General features: G+C 41.3%; 1 protein-coding gene across 18 annotated transcripts in view; it reads left to right on the forward strand.

Annotated features, from left to right (window-relative positions):
- The window catches only part of ANKS1A (ankyrin repeat and sterile alpha motif domain containing 1A), a 119,193-nt gene that overhangs the window by 37,374 nt on the left and 64,369 nt on the right, over positions 1 to 17,450 (forward strand). For all 18 annotated transcript variants that reach the window (XM_083617947.1, XM_083617958.1, XM_083617946.1 and 15 more), the window contains 8 exons: positions 1,475 to 1,576; positions 2,254 to 2,346; positions 3,513 to 3,706; positions 5,983 to 6,063; positions 7,787 to 7,907; positions 10,294 to 10,334; positions 12,073 to 12,187; positions 13,956 to 14,497. In XM_083617947.1, the coding sequence (XP_083474073.1) occupies positions 1,475 to 1,576; positions 2,254 to 2,346; positions 3,513 to 3,706; positions 5,983 to 6,063; positions 7,787 to 7,907; positions 10,294 to 10,334; positions 12,073 to 12,187; positions 13,956 to 14,497 (1,289 nt within the window). The remainder of the gene's footprint in view (positions 1 to 1,474; positions 1,577 to 2,253; positions 2,347 to 3,512; positions 3,707 to 5,982; positions 6,064 to 7,786; positions 7,908 to 10,293; positions 10,335 to 12,072; positions 12,188 to 13,955; positions 14,498 to 17,450) is intronic.

Here is a 17,450-nt window from a genome sequence, read left to right on the forward strand (position 1 = left end):
CCCTCCATCAGCCTTTTAGAAGTTATGTTCCATACCCAAGCACCAATGTTAATAAAAACTTACTAAAACTTTACATTTAACAATCATAGACACCACAAATCAGTCCAAAGAGAAAAGGTCTTGCTATACTTCCCAAACTGGTTTGGGGGTTGTTATATGTCTTGAAGGAAGAGAATTTTATAATTTTGGTCTGGCCATCAGAAAGACTCTTTGCATAGCTTTGTCTGGACAAGGCTGGAATAATTTAGGACTGTGTTCTCAGCAGATTCAGAAATTCTGCGATAGGACAGATATTTTTTTTTCTATTCCAGAATAGTATGTATTCATTTTTATAGAAAAAATAGCAAAGATGAATAATATTATCGTGGTATAAATTTATTCCATAATAAAATTGTTTATCTTTAAAGTGTCCCTGGATTCTGTTTGGTTTGGTTATTTATGTAAGAAGCCTTATATTAAGCAATATAGTGCAGCCATAATCATTATTTAGAGGTCAAGAATTTGTGCGCTACAAATTCTCCCCACAGTTTGCTTTCACCACAATTGAGTGCCAAATTTACAACAGGGATTGTTGTTGTTTAGTCGTTTAGTCGTGTCCGACTCTTCGTGACCCCATGGACCAGAGCACGCCAGGCACTTCTGTCTTCCACTGCCTCCCGTAGTTTAGTCAGACTCATGTTTGTAGCTTCGAAGACACTATCCAACCATCTCGTCCTCTGTCGTCCCCTTCTCCTTGTGCCCTCCATCTTTCCCAACATCAGGGTCTTTTCCAGGGAGTCTTCTCTTCTCATGAGGTGGCCAAAGTATTGGAGCCTCAGCTTCACGATCTGTCCTTCCAGTGAGCACTCAGGGCTGATTTCCTTAAGAATGGATAGGTTTGATCTTCTTGCAGTCCATGGGACTCTCAAGAGTCTCCTCCAGCACCATAATTCAAAAGCGTCAATTCTTCGACGATCAGCCTTCTTTATGGTCCAGCTCTCACTTCCCATACATCACTACTGGGAAAACCATGGCTTTAACTATACGGGATTTAACTATACGGGATTTAACTATATATGGCTTTAACAACAGGGATTAATTACATTTAAGGTTTGCCAGAATCAGATTTTTAAAAAAATACAAAACGAAAAGCCTTTACACGACCTTAGGATTCCTGAACTGCTTTAACTGTTGTATGCATCAGCACAGCAATACTAAACTATAGTTAAAGCAAGCCTTGGAAGGAAGGCAGAATGCACATGCAAGAGGGGAGGAAGAGATTACACCAGCCCTGGACTTTTCTTGATGTTTATATCAGGGTTTGAGTATGAAAATGTTTTATCTGCATCAGACATCTGACCTGGATGCTTGTACATCTTTTAAGTGTTCCGCATTACAGTTCACAATTTGACCATGGCTTTTTTAATGATAGACTGTGTATAAAGCCACATTTTAATGAAAAATAAATTGTAACCCTTTCTATATATGTCTTAAGGCATTGATGTGAATATAAAAGATAACAGAGGCCTGACTGCTTTGGAGATTGTGAGGGAGCTTCCATCTCAGAAAAGCCAACAAATAGCAGCTCTCATTGAAGGTAAGTCACTTGTGCAACAGGGCTTCCCCTCCCCCTCCTCATCTCCCCCACCCCAAATTTGGCTCTGGCAGGAGTTGGGAGAACCCTTAGAGCAGTGTGCGAGTAGAGGAGACATGTTGTCATTCCATCTGGCAAGCTGCATTGCTTGCACAGAGGGGACGATTGAAAGAGTGTGAATTCCACCTAATATTATTTTACACATGCACAAAGTGTGGTGACTTAGACTAACTGAAGCAACTTAAAAAGTTTTGGGTTGTTTAGTGAACTCTAATGCGGGTGTGAAAACTGACTTCTAGTAAAAGTGTGTGTGGTGTATGATGAGTGTTGAATTTGATTATTTAGCACTTCAGTTTTCCTTATCCAATTTCAGATGCGTATGACTATAATACACCTTGTAATTGGCTCTTGACGTGCTGTTGATGGAATTGGCATCATTAACTTATGCCATCAATGAGAAAGCAAGGCCAATCGAAGCATTTGTTTCTAGACATAATAGGCTTAGTACTATTTGACTTTTTTGTCAAATTTGTAGCATCCAAGTATAATGAGCACATATTAAATTTGTCAGTTCTGAATAAATTAAAAGTAAGCTGGTATGTTCTCTGTAAGACATCTACCACTGCTGCTTCTACATGTTCTTCGTTTCTACAGCTGACTTGCACTTTTTATTTTTTCAGATTGCACAACAGGGAAGAAGATTGCAAAAGCAGAAGACAAGACACCGCCAGCATCAGCTACCTCTACTGAAACCTCAGTTCGTGTCCCCCAGGGTAAGAAATCGGGTGGAAAGGAAAACTTTAGTTGTAATCACTACCTATAATAACACATGCTCTTGCAGGGTGTATGAGAGGCATGTCTCATACTACAACAAGTACTGAAGTAATTTTATTGAGGTTGTTGTGATTATTTGTAAACACGCCATTTTCTACAGTCTGACTATTAATGTTTGTACAGATTTTTGAGGCAGTGCCTATAAATCCAAAAAGGATGATTTTTAGCACCCACCACCAGTATTGCTTTATTTGTTGAATAGTTGATATAAAGAAAGATTAGAACCCAAGAGGCTGAATTTTTGTAAATCTGCATAGCAAGGGAATAGGAGAAGACAGTTGAGTTAAATTTGTGCAGGTGGCTATTTCACTGAATGTGATATTGCACCCATGTTTGCTTGTCTGGCCCAGTCATTTAGTGCACTGTTGCTTACTACCCAATGATATTATCCTTGCTTCTCTCTTATTCCCTTCTCCCTTCATCGGATCTAATGTTCCCTCTATTTTGCATGTTTTCTGGGCCTTTTCAAATCCCTGTGTCCCTGGATCTTTTCCAGTTGTGCATCAGCATGAGATGACTACAACTGTTGTTGATTATTTGTGGCTTAGGGCCCTGCAGAGGACCTTAAAGTCCATGAATAATCATAGTTTAGAGGTCCCGGGCCCTAAGGAAGTTAGATTATCTTCCACCAGGGCCAGGGCCTTCTCAGTGAGGGCTCCGACCTGGTGGAATGCTCTGTCCCATGAGACCAGGGCCCTGCAGGATTTAACCTCCTTCTGCAGGTCCTGTAAGACAGAGCTATTCCGCCTGGCTTTGAATTTGAATTTAGCCTGATCTTTTATTCCCCTTCCTTCCCTCCCCCTCCCCTTTTTATGAAGATTCCCCGCTCTGGGATCCCACAGCTAATTCTCCCCGGCCTCCTCGCTGGCCCTAATTTAGCCAGCTAGCTAATGTACATTGGTTGGATTTCCCCCTAAATTGATCTTTGAACTTTGAATTTATTCACACTTTTATACTGTATTTTATGTTTTTTGTTGTACCACAATTAAGTGTTTTAAATTTGTTGTTAGCTGCCCTGAGCCCAGTTTTCTGAACCGGGAAGGGCAGGGTATAAATAAAAAAATATTATTTATTATTATTATTTATCAATTTCTGTTTCCTCTAGGCAATGTGGAGAAAGCAGTGACAGAGCTGATCATAGATTTTGATGGAAAGCCAGATGAGTGTCCATATGAAGCCTTGTACAATGCAACATCCTGCCATTCTTTAGACAGCCTTGCCAGTGGAAGATCTTCAGACAGAGATTCAGTGAATAGGGAAGCGGAGATGACCAGTGTTAAAGTGACAGGAGTGAGGCCTGTATGTAACCTGATGTGTGTTGTCTGTTTCCTTTTTATGGAAAGTAGTCTGGGATATATCTCCAGGCCTGTGCACTCTCCACACTTGCAGTAAGTTGATAGCCTAGCTGTACAGTTTGACCATAATATTAAATAATTGCAACAGGCTTTGCTTACTGAGCAATTGGAAGCCACTCCCTGCTGCATGTGCTACGCGTGATGTTCTCCCAGAGCTCTTGAGCATTATAACTTCATGATGTGATGGCTATCCGGATTTTGGTGAAATTCTACACCAGTATATTTGGCTGTTGAATGTGTTCACTGTAATGAATCTCTTCATGTTGCTACTGCTACCTCAGGTTGTTCCTGAGTTACAAGGAAAGAAGCTTGTGCAGAGCATGACCTTCATTTAAATATTTTTTCCCCATCCAGCTTTCCTCCATCCAAAGAATGTTGAATGCCAGGCTTCTCTGTCACATTGTTAGTTCGTGATTTTAGTTTGGGAGCAAATCAATTATTTACAGAATTTGTAGATGCAATCCAGTAGGGGGAGCTTGGGGGCTTTACAGGATAATTATATAGCTTCAGTATGATTATATAGCTTTCCTGAAAGCAGTCTTGCCTAAAAGGATCTGCGTCTGCTAGTATCTCAAGGTCTGTACAGACTATGGAGCAGATACAGTTGTGTATTGGAAGTATGCCACCTTGCCTTCATTACTTAATAGCTTCATAGAAAACTGTAGAAATACACATTGAGCAATACTGGAGCAGAAGAAAACAGACAAAAGCTAACAGCTAACTGAGAAGAATAGCGCTATAGCCTAGTGCAGTCTGGAATATACTAATAAAGCAAGATTGATTACTCCATATCATAAGCATACAAATCAATGCAAAACCACACAGTGAACTAAACCTGAACATGGATTGTTTTTGCATGGGTAGTCTTTGTGTCAGACAGGCTCATCTTATATCTGGGGCAAGAAGAACATGAGATGGACACAAAGCATGGCAGTTAGATGAAGATGGGCCTATAACAGGGAACACTGCAGCAGCAATCCTGATCAGGAAGCCTTTTATACAGACCAAGGAAGAACCACATCTTCTGGCATTTTAGGCAGCTGGCTTGTTGAGTGCCTTCCTTATAGTGTCTTAATTTGGTGTGTGCATGTCGATCTATAACCTTGCCTGACTCACAGTGGCGGAGCATATGCCCGCGCTGCCCAGGGTGGGCGCACTCCCGAGGGGGGCGGGGCGCAGAGGGTGCCCTCCCAGGCACGGGATAGCTGCTCGGGTGCACAGAGCGATGCGTGCGCCCTGCAGCCGGGGGCAGAGTGAGCCGCCGATGGCGGACATTTGGTGTGCCGCCTGCCTGTGACTGCCAAATGTCACCCCCTTCAGCGAAGACACCCAGGGCGGTCTGCCCCCCACTGCCCCCCTCCCTCCGTCCCTGCTGACTCAGTTTCTATGCTCATTTCTGGCCCACCCTGGCATTAATGTCTGCTGGTGTGGTTTTTAGAAACATAATGAAGTTTTAGGATGTTAATGAAGCAGAATTTAAGGAAGGTGCCCAGAGCATTACTTCCATGCCAACTTTCCATGTACTTGTGAAATGTAGTATATCCAATACTGGTTGCCTGAAACTAGCCATCTAAGTCAGTCATTAGATAGTGCAAAGTGCATGCAAAAGCTCTCTGGTGGCACTAATGCAAAGACAGATATTTTACTTATTTTATTTAAAACCACTTATATACTGCCTAATATTATACGTTTGTGTGAGTGCATAATGGTCATTTAAAACCAGCTAAAATACAAAGACATTAAAATCAAGACAATAACGTATGATAGATACAGTAGCAAGCATAACCAGCTAAAACGCAGTGAGTTGGATAAATGTGCCCCAAAGGCCTGAGTAAGTAAATAGGCTTTCAGCAAGCAGTAGAAACACATCACGGTTGCCACTTGCCTGATTTATGAGGGGAAGTGGTTCCACAGGGTGGTGCCACAACAGAAAAGATAGGTGCCAGGCAGATAGTACATCACAGTGCCCCCGCAGTGAAGCTCTGTGATTTCAAAGCACTGCCATATCATCAAACATTAGCAAATTCTCTCTAGCCTGTCTAGTCATGAACTGTAACACAGTAATGAGATCATTATTTTAAAACATTAAATTGCCATCAACAGAGGTATTGAAGGGAGGCAAGGTCAGTTCTTCCAGGGCATACCTGCTGCTTCCAAAAAGATCTGAAAGTTGGGAATGAATTTGGCACAGGATACTGACAGTGGCTTTCTGTACTGTAGAGAGAGCGTCCGCCGCCTCCTGCCAAGCCTCCCCCTGATGAAGAGGAGGAACTTGTAGAGAAGCAAAGTTCATCTTCTAAGGTAAGTGTATTGTTTCCCTCTGAGGGGCTGTTATGGTGGAGGAAGTTTCTTCAAACATTTTAATATCTTAGAAGACACAAATATTTTTTCTACACTTCTGTGATTATTATGAAAGTTAGGGTTGCAATCAACTAACTTTTACTTGTAGTAGGCCCATTGGAATTAATGGTCATGTCTAACTTACATCTATTAATTACAGTAGGTCTACTCTGAGTAAACATTAGCTGAATACAAGCCTTAGTATCTTTCCAGTATACCACCTACTTCCAACTCCATCCTCACTCTTGTTTAGAGCATCTAGATCTTTCATTCCACAACTGGCATTCTGTTAGACATGCACCTGTGGAATACAATTCTGCCTGGTGTATTCCTCGACCCTAGTTTGACAGAATATTTCTCCTTTGAAGAAATGTTCACATTAGGCACTGAAAACCCTGGTTCAGTTCAGACATGGTTTCCTGTAAATGCAACCACAATGCAAGGTGCTGGAGTTGGAAAAACACCTAGACACTTTTGATATTCTCATTCTCTGTGCCTATATATGGCCACACCAATTCAGCCCTTCCCTCCAGCATCCCTTTTGACACCATCCCCTATATAGTAGTATTTTCTTCAGTCCTGGGAAGGTCTAGATTTATTTATTTTATTTAGTAATTAAATTTGTATACCACCTGTCATACTTGGATCTCAGGATAGTTCACAACAGATAATGTTGCAACTTGTCATTCTAAGGCAAGTGTGCTGCTACAAGATACTTACCACTTCCTGCATTTCACTAGTGCTTGTTTTACACTTTAAGGACAGTACAATAGCATCTTATGCACATTTAACTTGTGCCATTTCACCCTCCCATGGTTGAAGCTGGCTGGTTGAAATTGCACAAATTAAATGCACGCAAGGCAGAGAGCTTAAAAGCTCTTTTTGCCCTGGGTTTTCCTGGCGTGAAAAGAGCTTTTAAGCTCTCTGCCTTGTTTACCCGGCAAGGCTCGCTCAGCACGCAGGCTCTAGGATGCTTTTGCGAGATCTCATAGGGCTGTCTGATTTACTGCAAGATCTCATGTGACCCTCCCCAGACTTCCAGATGCAGCACACCGAGGGGGCCTTGCCCAGTAAGCAAGGCAGAGAGCTTAAACACTCTTTTCATGCTGGGTTGCCCAAGCAAACCCAGTGCAAAGCCTTGGGACGGTTGTGTGAGATCTCATGGAAACTCGGACAGCCCCACAAGATCTTGTGAGAGCATCCTGGAGCATATGCACTTACCGGGTAAGGCCTTCTTGATGTACTGGATCTGCAAGTGTAAGGGGTGCTTGTGTATAGGCAGTTCCAAGGGGGCAGTTTGTGTATATGCACCATTCCCAGAACGTAACCCCCATATAAGGTACAGTTGTACTGCACTGGTACTAAAGGACTCTGAGGGCACTGTAAAGTGTGCTTCAAATTGCAGTACTATAGCAGAAAATGGGGGTTTTGGTATGGGTCACTTGAGGTGGAAGAGAAGCAGCATTAAGGGACTTGTGGGTATAGTTGAGGCAGAACGGTAATGGGATCGTAGGAGGAGGGAAAGTGTTATCTGTCGGTAAAGAAGACACTGTAGCACTGAAGGTTATATTCCTGAGACTTTGATCTGTTAAGCATATTCCATGACCAAAAAGAGCCTCGTCAGTGACACTGCTAGCTTTTACCTAATTGCACATGCCGTGTGTGTGTCTTTGTGTTTGGTCAGGGTTTTGTCAGCAAGAGGAAGAGTAGGGGAAGCACAGCTGATGAAGAGGAGGAGCATCCTTATGAGCTGCTGCTAACTGCAGAAACTAAGAAACACACTGCAACAGATAAAAAAACAAAAGGTAAAAGCTATTTCAAATATATGTAATTAGCATGTACTGGACAGAAGATGAGACGTTCAAACCATTATTGTTTTAGTTGGGTGGGTAGGCTTATTTTGCAGTGACTGTCTGATAAGATGCTTTTGTAAGATTTTGGTTAAACTAATTCTTCCTTGGCATCTTATTCGTGATGGAGTGTTCATTTTTCTGGTACCTGTGAAGGCTATTAGTGTCTTAACTTTTTTGTTTTACAAAAGTTTTAATTTGGAAAAATAAAGCTAGGTGGAAGTCTCTCATCTGGGCAACAAGTCATTGGTATGCAAGGATTAGTGGAACAGCTCTGATCAAAGTATCTACCAATGCACCAACTTATATGGCTTCCTTTGACATAATCTGCTCTTTTTGTTGAAGCCAGCTGGGAAAGTAATTAACAAAGGAGAGAGGCAAACACATACAAACAAATCTCCTATTGACCCACCTAATGGAAATTAACTATTCCCTCATATTCGATACTTAATTATTCTGTCCTACAGGAGCCCAGCTAATGTATCCTGCATGTGATTTGATAATTGCGATGCTCTTTGAATTTTGTTGTTACAAAGCTTGCACCCCTACTACTTCAAGTGAGAGGTAACTTGAGAGCACTTCACGTGTTACATTTCCCTTTAAATATATATATATAGAGAGAGAGAGAGAGAGAGAAATATTATTAAATAGTCAACTCATAAAACATAAAATTCACAATAAATGACCAACCCTGAATCAAATAAATTCTCTAAAAATATTACTAAAACAAAAATATTTTCAGCAGTTGACAGCATATCAGAATTGTGGGTCTATACCTGCTTTCAGTAGGAACAATATTCTAAATTACTGGTGGCACTATGCTAAAAGCCTTGGTTTGCATGAAAACTAAGCACTGCTGTTCAAAGGACAGCATGTAAATCATGTACCCTGCACCTATGCATATTGATTTGAAAGAAAGTCTTATGTTCAGTGGGACATACAAGCAACCCCATATGTACGTGTGTTCAACTCTTGCACGACTGCATATATGTGCGGCTCCGGGAAATAAATAAACAATTCAATTTAAACTTCAAAAGGTGCAAAAATGGTCCCAAAACAGCACAAAGACTGCAAAAAATGTGTTGAAAAAAGGGTTTCCAGAGGTTTAGAGGGTGTTTACAGGCTTTTTGGATTATGTTCCCCATTATACATCTAGACCAGATAGATAGGAGGTGGCCTGCTCTTGGTGGGGTTACACTCCCAGCTTGGGTTCCCAGCTTAGGGGTACTTCTGGAACCATCGCTTTTGCACAGGTGGTTTCAGTGGAGCAGAGTGCCTTCCATCAGCTTTGGATGGTGGCCCAGCTGCACCCCTATCTGGATAGGAATAGCCTAACTTTTGTTGTCTATGCTTCAGTAACCTCTAGGTTAGATTACTGCTATGTTGGGAATCTGATGCGAGACCTACATAGTTCCAGTACCACACACAGGCAGCTTAAGGTCCCAAACTGCTGCAGAAGATAAAAGCTTCAGTAATACAGTTCCGGACGTTGATATATACCTAGGTTTTTCAGATACAGATACAGGTATATAAAAGTACAAGGAACCTCTGTCACCACAGTAATTCAAGACGTAATACAGACTCCAACTCCCTTCACAATACTCACTCACTGACTAATAAGCTGACAAGGACTGCCTCTCCCCATAAGAACTGACCCAGACCCTCTGACAGAGCTTTCCAAACTTTTCATGTCGGTGACACACTTTTAAGACATGCATAATTTCACGACATAATTTTTACCAGCAAACCGGAGGTTAAACGAACCCCTTTCTAGCCCTGGGAGGAGCACGGGGAGTGTTTGCATGACACACCTACACACTGCAGCCGACACACTTACATGTCACAACACACAGTTTGGAAAGCTCTGCCCTATGAAAGACATCTGAGGCCCATGTCTGTGTGCCTCTTCTATCAGACAGTAGATGATGAGGATTGAATGTGGGGCAATGCTTTCCTACTAAACTATGGTCTTCGTAGTTTTATGCAGCCCAACTTTTACTGTTGTACTGCTGATAGTAATCTAGTGTTGTGACATAGTTCCCCAATTTTGACAGTTGCCTCCAAACAACTGTCTTCCAGGTAGGATTTATGTTGCCGTTCCCCTACCCCCATTTTCTTTCTGAGCATGATCTACTCCTTTAGGTTATAAGCGGTTATCCACGTGATGGAGGAAAAGTTGACACACTGCTTTGTAGGGCTGGAAAACCACCTGTCTGTTTGGAAACTGTATTTGAGTGATCCCACCTTCCACAGTTGCCTCCTGCCCTTCACTTAACTGTTACTGGCCAAGGCCAGGAATTCATAGTTCACATGTTAAATATTTTTATTTTTAAATTCTTAGGTGAATCATCTTCAGGTCCTGCCAGCAGTGTCCAGCCACAGGTAGGACAGGATTGATCCTTAATATGCATTGAAACTAAATATAATGGATATAAACAGTTTGGGAGGGAAATCTTAACATTTTATGTTTACTGTAGGAGCAAAAACAATTTGCAGCTTATATGCAAGTTAGTCAGTATAGGCTTAAATAGTAAAGGAGTGTACATGAAGTAAGTGAAAGAAGGAAAATGCCCGTGACTTCTTCATGTGATGTATTTGCCTAGTGGGGAAAGTTGTAATAAATTATGATGGGAAGTCTTAACATGTTCTTTGAGGTCTGATGGGTTATTTGGAAAATGGAATCAAAATGGAAACATGAACTCACTATTATTTACTTATTTAATAAAAAAATTATATACACTGCAGCTGACACACTAATGTGTTGTGACACACAGTTTGGAAAACACTGTTTTATAGAGAGATACTTTACTACTGGGCTACTTCTCCCTGCCAAGATGTACTTGTAAGCTAAGGAGGTTATGGTCTTCCTGTAATGCCTGCATGTTTTGCAGAACAAACCAGATGGAAAGCCAAGTATGGTAGCTTCCTTGATTAACTTTCCAGTATAAGCAACAGACATATCATTTATGCATGTATTATATTTGCATCCCATCTTTTCTTCCACATGCTCAATTTTATCCACATAACGAGCTTATGTACCTCATACCTACGGGACTACCCCTCCTGGTATGCCCCACGAAGGACCTTAAGGTCCATATATAGCAACACGCTAGAGGTCCCGGGCCCTGAGGAAGTTAGATTAGCCTCAACCAGAGCCAGGGCCTTCTCAACCCTCGCTCCGGCCTGGTGGAACGCTCTGTCTCATGAGACCAGGGTCCTGCGGGATCTGATTTCTTTCCGCAGGGCCTGTAAGACAGAGTTGTTCCACCTGGCCTTTGGCCTAGAATCAGTTTGATTCCCTCCCCCTCTTTCTCTTCCCTTTCTCCTCCTGTGAAGAGGCTGCATCCTAATGTTTTAATGTTATATTTTAATCTTTTTTAAATTGTATTTTAATCAACTTGTTTTTATTATTGGTTGTTAGCCGCCCTGAGCCTGGTCTTGGCTGGGGAGAGTGGGGTATAAATAAAATTATTATTATTATTACTATTACTATTATTATTATTAGATAGGTTAGGACATATTTGATGAATATTGCTGTGGTAACATGTTCAGGAAGGTTTGTCATGACCACCAAAAAGGGAGATGTGAAATCAAATGTAACAGGGAAAAAGCAGAAAGTAGTACGGTCAGGACATAGTACAATATGTGTGTACAACTGGCATGCTTGCTGGATTGGTGTGCAATATGGTATTAGAGTTGGCATTTTGAGAATCCCATGCTTCCACATTCTAAAAACCATATTTTCTAATCATCATGGTTGTAAAGAGCAGCTTAGAAATAAGCAGGGAGCATCTGATTTATCAAAACAAGGAGGTAGGCATTTTCAGGGGCTCAGGGCTTCAGTAATTCCCATGCTATTTTCTTTTCCTTTAACCTTGTTCATGATCTAATTCATGATCTAAACCAACGTTTTGTCCTTTTTACCCTTCTATTCCTTTCTGCCACTTGTCAAAGTTCCCACTTATACAAAGTCACATTTTGTAACCTTGGAAGCTGGATATATAGAAAACATTTTGTACTAAAGTTGCAGAAGTATTATTCTGGGTGTAGAGTTTGCGCTTTGGCACATGTTGCTTTGATAATGGCATTGGAACTTAAATAATATAAGATCCTTTCGCAGGCCTGGCCACGAAAAGGTCAGTCTTCCCAAGATTGCCAGTGGCCACTGAATTGCCAAGCTTCTTCTGACTTTTCTTCTAGTCATTCTGAGCAATATCCAAGTCCCGAATCAAAAGGTAAGTGCTCATTCAAAGTCTTTCCAATTTCACTGAAGTGTACTTAGAAAAAAGCAACACCAGTTTTTCTGATAGCAAAGCATAGTTTGGAGTGTTAAATATGGAGCATTACTAAAACGCTTGCAAAGGTTTATCACAAGACTTTGCTCATGACAGACAATATTTTTCTGTTTGCTGTTTTGCTTTTAGGAGATGGAAAGCACATCCACTGTTTCCCTTGAACAGTGACCCTATTGTTGGGCTTCATTGCTGGCTTTGGGACAGTCAAATGTTCCAGTGTGCAACACACACTGTCAGCTGCTTCTCCACCCTCTGAATGCAGTGCTGCTAAATATTAACATTACGTATAGATACCACATTAAATAGTCTCAGTCCTTGCACAGAAGGTGGGAAGACATTCTGCACTTTTATCTCTTTCTTGCCTCTGACCTTTAGCCAAGGCTGGATTAAAATGGTTGTGGATCCTGGTGCAGTTCCCAAAATTGGGCTCCCCTTTCTCTAAAAATAGAACACATGAAATAAGGTACCAAAAAATAAGTATTGTAGTATCTTAAAGCCTGAGAAATTAATTATGGCATGATATTTTGTGGACTACAAAATATGCTCTGAGCCTGAGGAGTTTGACAGCTCTCAGCAAACCCCAAACTAAACCTTGATAAACAAACAAAAAAAATACTCTGAGCACATGCAGTTTCACATTATAAACACATATAAGTCATAATTGTTTCTTGTTCACTTTCTGCCTTGGGCCAGTCACCAACTCTCAGCCTAGCCTACCTCACATGGCTGTTGTGGAAATATAAAAGGAGCTCTAAAATGGCTGCAAGGGGGGGGGGACTTAGGGCTTGAAACCTAGGCATAACATTTTGATTCCTTTAACCAAGAGTGATATGTACTATAAAAGGCCATGTTTTTGGTCCTGCCTCTTTCTACCCTTTAAACACCATTCCGTATTTAGCTATTAAGGACCTTTGTCTTGTAGTGAAGGTGCTAGGTGGGGGAAGGTCTTTGAATTTCACTTTTACCTATAGTGAGTATTGGAAATTGTATTAATAAAACTGTCTCTTCACTACAAACTTTTGAATAATTCATATCTGCCAATGCTTTAAATCAGGTCCTCTTATTTGATACTAGACTTATGTTTTAATTTGTTGTTAAGTGTCACATTTCAGCAGCAGTTCATATTGCAAGCAATAGGGCAATCCACTCTGTGTAGAGGAATTTGTTAATGAGAAGCAAGCTTTTGGTGGAGTTAACCTCACCACAGAGCTCTTATTTCTCTTGCATAAGGAGGTGAGCTCAAGCCACTAGGGAAGGAAGCAGCTGTAGGGAGGAGGGGGAAATGTTTTTGAACTTGCAGGTTGTTTGCAGCTTTTATTTTTCCCCACCCAGTGCTCTGTGCCAAGGGTAGGGAGTGCTGCTCTAAATAACACTTTGGCCTTTATGGAAATATCTTGTGTTCCAGGAGTCTCAGCCTGCCCCTCTCTCTGCAGAGTATAGTTAGCACTTCTCCAAACCTTATATAGCAAGGGCTGATTGTTAGTGTTAACAGGAATAAAATGAAACGGGGCGGGCTGCCAGATTGCATAAATCAGGCCAGTGTTTGGAATTTCATAAATGCTCTGACTTCGGGTACGATCTGAGCACTCAGAACAATACTGAACTGTTCTTTTTAATTTCTCCCTCTCAGTGAGGGAAAGCCGAAGCTCTGTTTCTTAATTTCTGTGTTTGGCCTTTGTTTTTTTGTTTTGCTTCCATCTTACCGAAGACCAAAGGAGGAGCAGCAACAGCCAAGCAGATGCCCAAGATGTCCAAGTGCTGGATCAGTTCTCAGGTCTGCTGCATGGTTCTTCTCCGGTGTGTGAAATAAATGAGGACCCTTTCAGACTTATTTCTGCTGTGGGCAAAGGAAGTACCGAGGGGACTGCTATGCAGCTTGAAGATGTTGAGGAATCCATATCGGTACAGACTAGCACTGCAGACCAAAATAAAGTGGTCTATTCAACTGTCCGCCATACCAGTGACAACAAGTTGGACCCTGAAACTTTAGCACATCCTCACTTGCCACAGCACCCTGGTGGTGCTGAGGAAGGAGACAAGAGCAGTGTTGTGGGCAGAATTTACCCAGGAGGCAAGCCCAGAGCAGAACTCAAACTTAGCCGTAGCTTGTCAAAATCGGACTCTGACCTCTTGACCACCTCCCCAACAGAGGACGATACTATGGGGAGCAGAAGTGAATCACTTTCCAATTGTAGTGCTGGAAAGAAAAGGCTGGAGAAATCACCTTCATTTGCTTCAGAGTGGGATGAGGTAAGGCTGACCTTGACCTTATAAATCTGTTTTCGGTGGAATATTGTTGCAAGAGTTGATTTTAATACAGCATTTTGGAGGGTAAAAAGATTGGAGACGGTGCTATTTGTCATATCTCTGTTTTACTCCCCCTTTTTGTAGATAATTACAATTTATCCTCATAAATTGAATCTGGAGCTCTGAACATAGTTGGTGCCGAATTTGGGGGGGGGTGCTTAAAAGATTTTTAAAAATATTGTTTGAAATTCATGTTCAGGGTGTGAATTCCCTTGGCTTGTCTGCGACTTTGTAGAATGAATTCTGTACTGCTGGGGTGGGGGGTGGGGGGGAAGGAAGCTGAAAGTGCTGGAGAATCAGTTGTCACATTGGAAAAGCTTCCACAGCTTAGTCTCTCTAGAATAGCTTGTAGAAAAGAGTGGGTCACATATCTAGGTCACCACTGTCTGCTTTGTATAAATGAGAAGTCATCAGTAAAGATGAGGAGTTCCTAAATACTTTTGCACAGGTAGCATAAAGGAACTAGTTCAGAAGATTAATAGAAAGCCAGCTTACTGTTACATGCGCAAGACCACTAACTGGTTAAACTTGCTGATAGAAAGTTGCCTTAGTGAATAACTCAGCTAAGATTAAGTGTCCCTCTTGAAGCTTCACCACAGCATTACTGAAGCATTCTTCAGTAATGCTGATTCTACGGACTCTAAAAGTAGAGTCACATGAAAGATGCAAGTATAAACTGCTTCTAAATAATTAAAAGGGGCTCAAACTCCAACTGAGGGTCAGTTTTGAGGAACTACATGTCCAGTCTAAAACGAATGTAAAGGGAATTCGCTTGTCTGGCAAATTACATCCGTTGTGAAATAATGGAGTCACTATTTATGTAAAAGAATCGCTATTTATATAGTTCAGTGGCATGGCTTTGTAATCATAAGAAATAGATTAACCTTTATATTAAACGATTCTGCACATTTGGGAATATGACAATTTACTTAAAATAACAGGAGGACCTGTCCTGCGCCCACCTAGCCAGGGTAACAGTGGGATATAGTTTCCAAAAATACTGTGAACATGGGATTATTTTGGAAGCATTGTTCTCCGAATCTAACACTATATGCATTCTGTGTCTTATTTCTGAAGTACCGGTAATACTGTCTATTTTTTAAAAAGTACAACTTTTTCTTTTACCAATACTACATAGGTAGCAAATAATAAACCTGAGGAGGGGGTGGGCTACTGATAGAAAGGAGTGGGGGGAGGCAGGGGATGAGAGGTGGGATTAAGAGTTCATGACTCCCTGTGTGTATCTGTCTTCCCTTAGGACTTTCATTAGCCCAAGCAGTGTTATGCAAACAAGTCCATATACATACGGAGTCATATATGCCACAGCATTTTTCTTCTTGCTTTGCCTGCAAAAGGCTAGTCCATCACATGACAAAAGTATAGGAAGTTGTAGGAAGAACAATTGGGAGTGGAACACATTTAATCTATGGTCGAGGTCTAGAAGATTATGCTTGCAGATTTTGTGCTAGCTCTGAGTTCATTGGTTTTGTGGATTCAGTACACTGCCCTTTTGTGCTCTAATGTTTTCAGGTATCTGCAATACACATGCCTAAATTTTCACCTGTCAAATAATCACCTCTATGTCTGACAGCTGAAGGAAGTATCAGGCAAAATTAATATAATCAGCCGACTGCAGAAAAATCTATGTTTTACAAAACAGCACAGAATTGTCTTTCCATAAGGAATTGGATTCCTTTAATATTGAAACAATAAAAATACCATCAGAAACAAATATTTGTTTTATCAAGGTGGGTGGTTATGCACAGTGGTGTGTTCTGTTTGCATTGCTGTGGATTAATGCCATGACTGATAATTTTGTACTGTTTGCTGGAAGTGCTACATATGATTCAATTTATGTTAGGAGTAAATATATTACATTGCATATAATAACAGTTCTTGGTCTGGAAACTGTCTCATGCATTGCAAAAATGAATACTGCCATTAACACTTACAGTTTTGATCTTAGTTACTAACTCCTATCTAAATATTTTGCGTTGGAAAATTATAAATGAGTGCAATTGCTGTCTAAACTTGTATATAGTGGCCTTAAATAGTTCAAGATGTTCGGTTTCCCAAACAGGGCATTGAAGAGCTTTCACAATACCTTTCCAATGATGTTTTAATGTTCAGTCTGTTTCTTACAGAATTGTTGGTTACATCATCTTTAAAGACTCTGATTGGGGTCAGTGATACTAGGACTATAGAGAACTGCTAGAACAGTTACTCATCCTGCTGTTCTGTACTAATGGTTATTTGCTGTTCCATCTGTGTTCTAATGGTAGTCTAGGCTGCATTTTGAAAAAATAAAGCAAGTCCGGCTCTTGACTCATGTATTTGGTAGCTATTTAGCTGTTAAAAGAACTGCTTTAACTCATATGCAGTTTACTGAGCTGGTTAGAAAATAGACTTTTCCTTTCATAGGAGATCATACTCCTTCCTCTTCTCCCATGTGAAGTTCCTCTTTCCTTGTCAGCATTAACCATTATCTAGCTGAGTCTAGATGAAGGCTGGTATCCAACAAAGTCATCCTGTTAGCGCAAGGATTTCTGCCTTCAACGCATAATTTCCTCTCCCCTATCTGCTCTAGCGCGGGTGGCGCTGTGGGTTAAACCACAGAGCCTAGGACTTGCCGATCAGAAGGTTGGCAGTTCGAATCCCCATGACGGGGTGAGCTCCCGTTGCTCGGTCCCTGCTCCTGCCAACCTAGCAGTTCAAAAGCACGTCAAAGTGCAAGTAGATAAATAGGTACCACTCCGGCGGGAAGGTAAATGGCGTTTCCGTGCACTGCTCTGGTTCACCAGAAGCGGCTTAGTCATGCTGGCCACATGACCCGGAAGCTGTACGCTGGGTCCCTCGGCCAATAAAGTGAGATGAGCACTGCAACCCCAGAGTCGGC

This window comes from Podarcis filfolensis, assembly GCF_964270895.1.
Source record: "Podarcis filfolensis genome assembly, chromosome: 6".
Lineage (NCBI taxonomy): Eukaryota > Metazoa > Chordata > Lepidosauria > Squamata > Lacertidae > Podarcis > Podarcis filfolensis.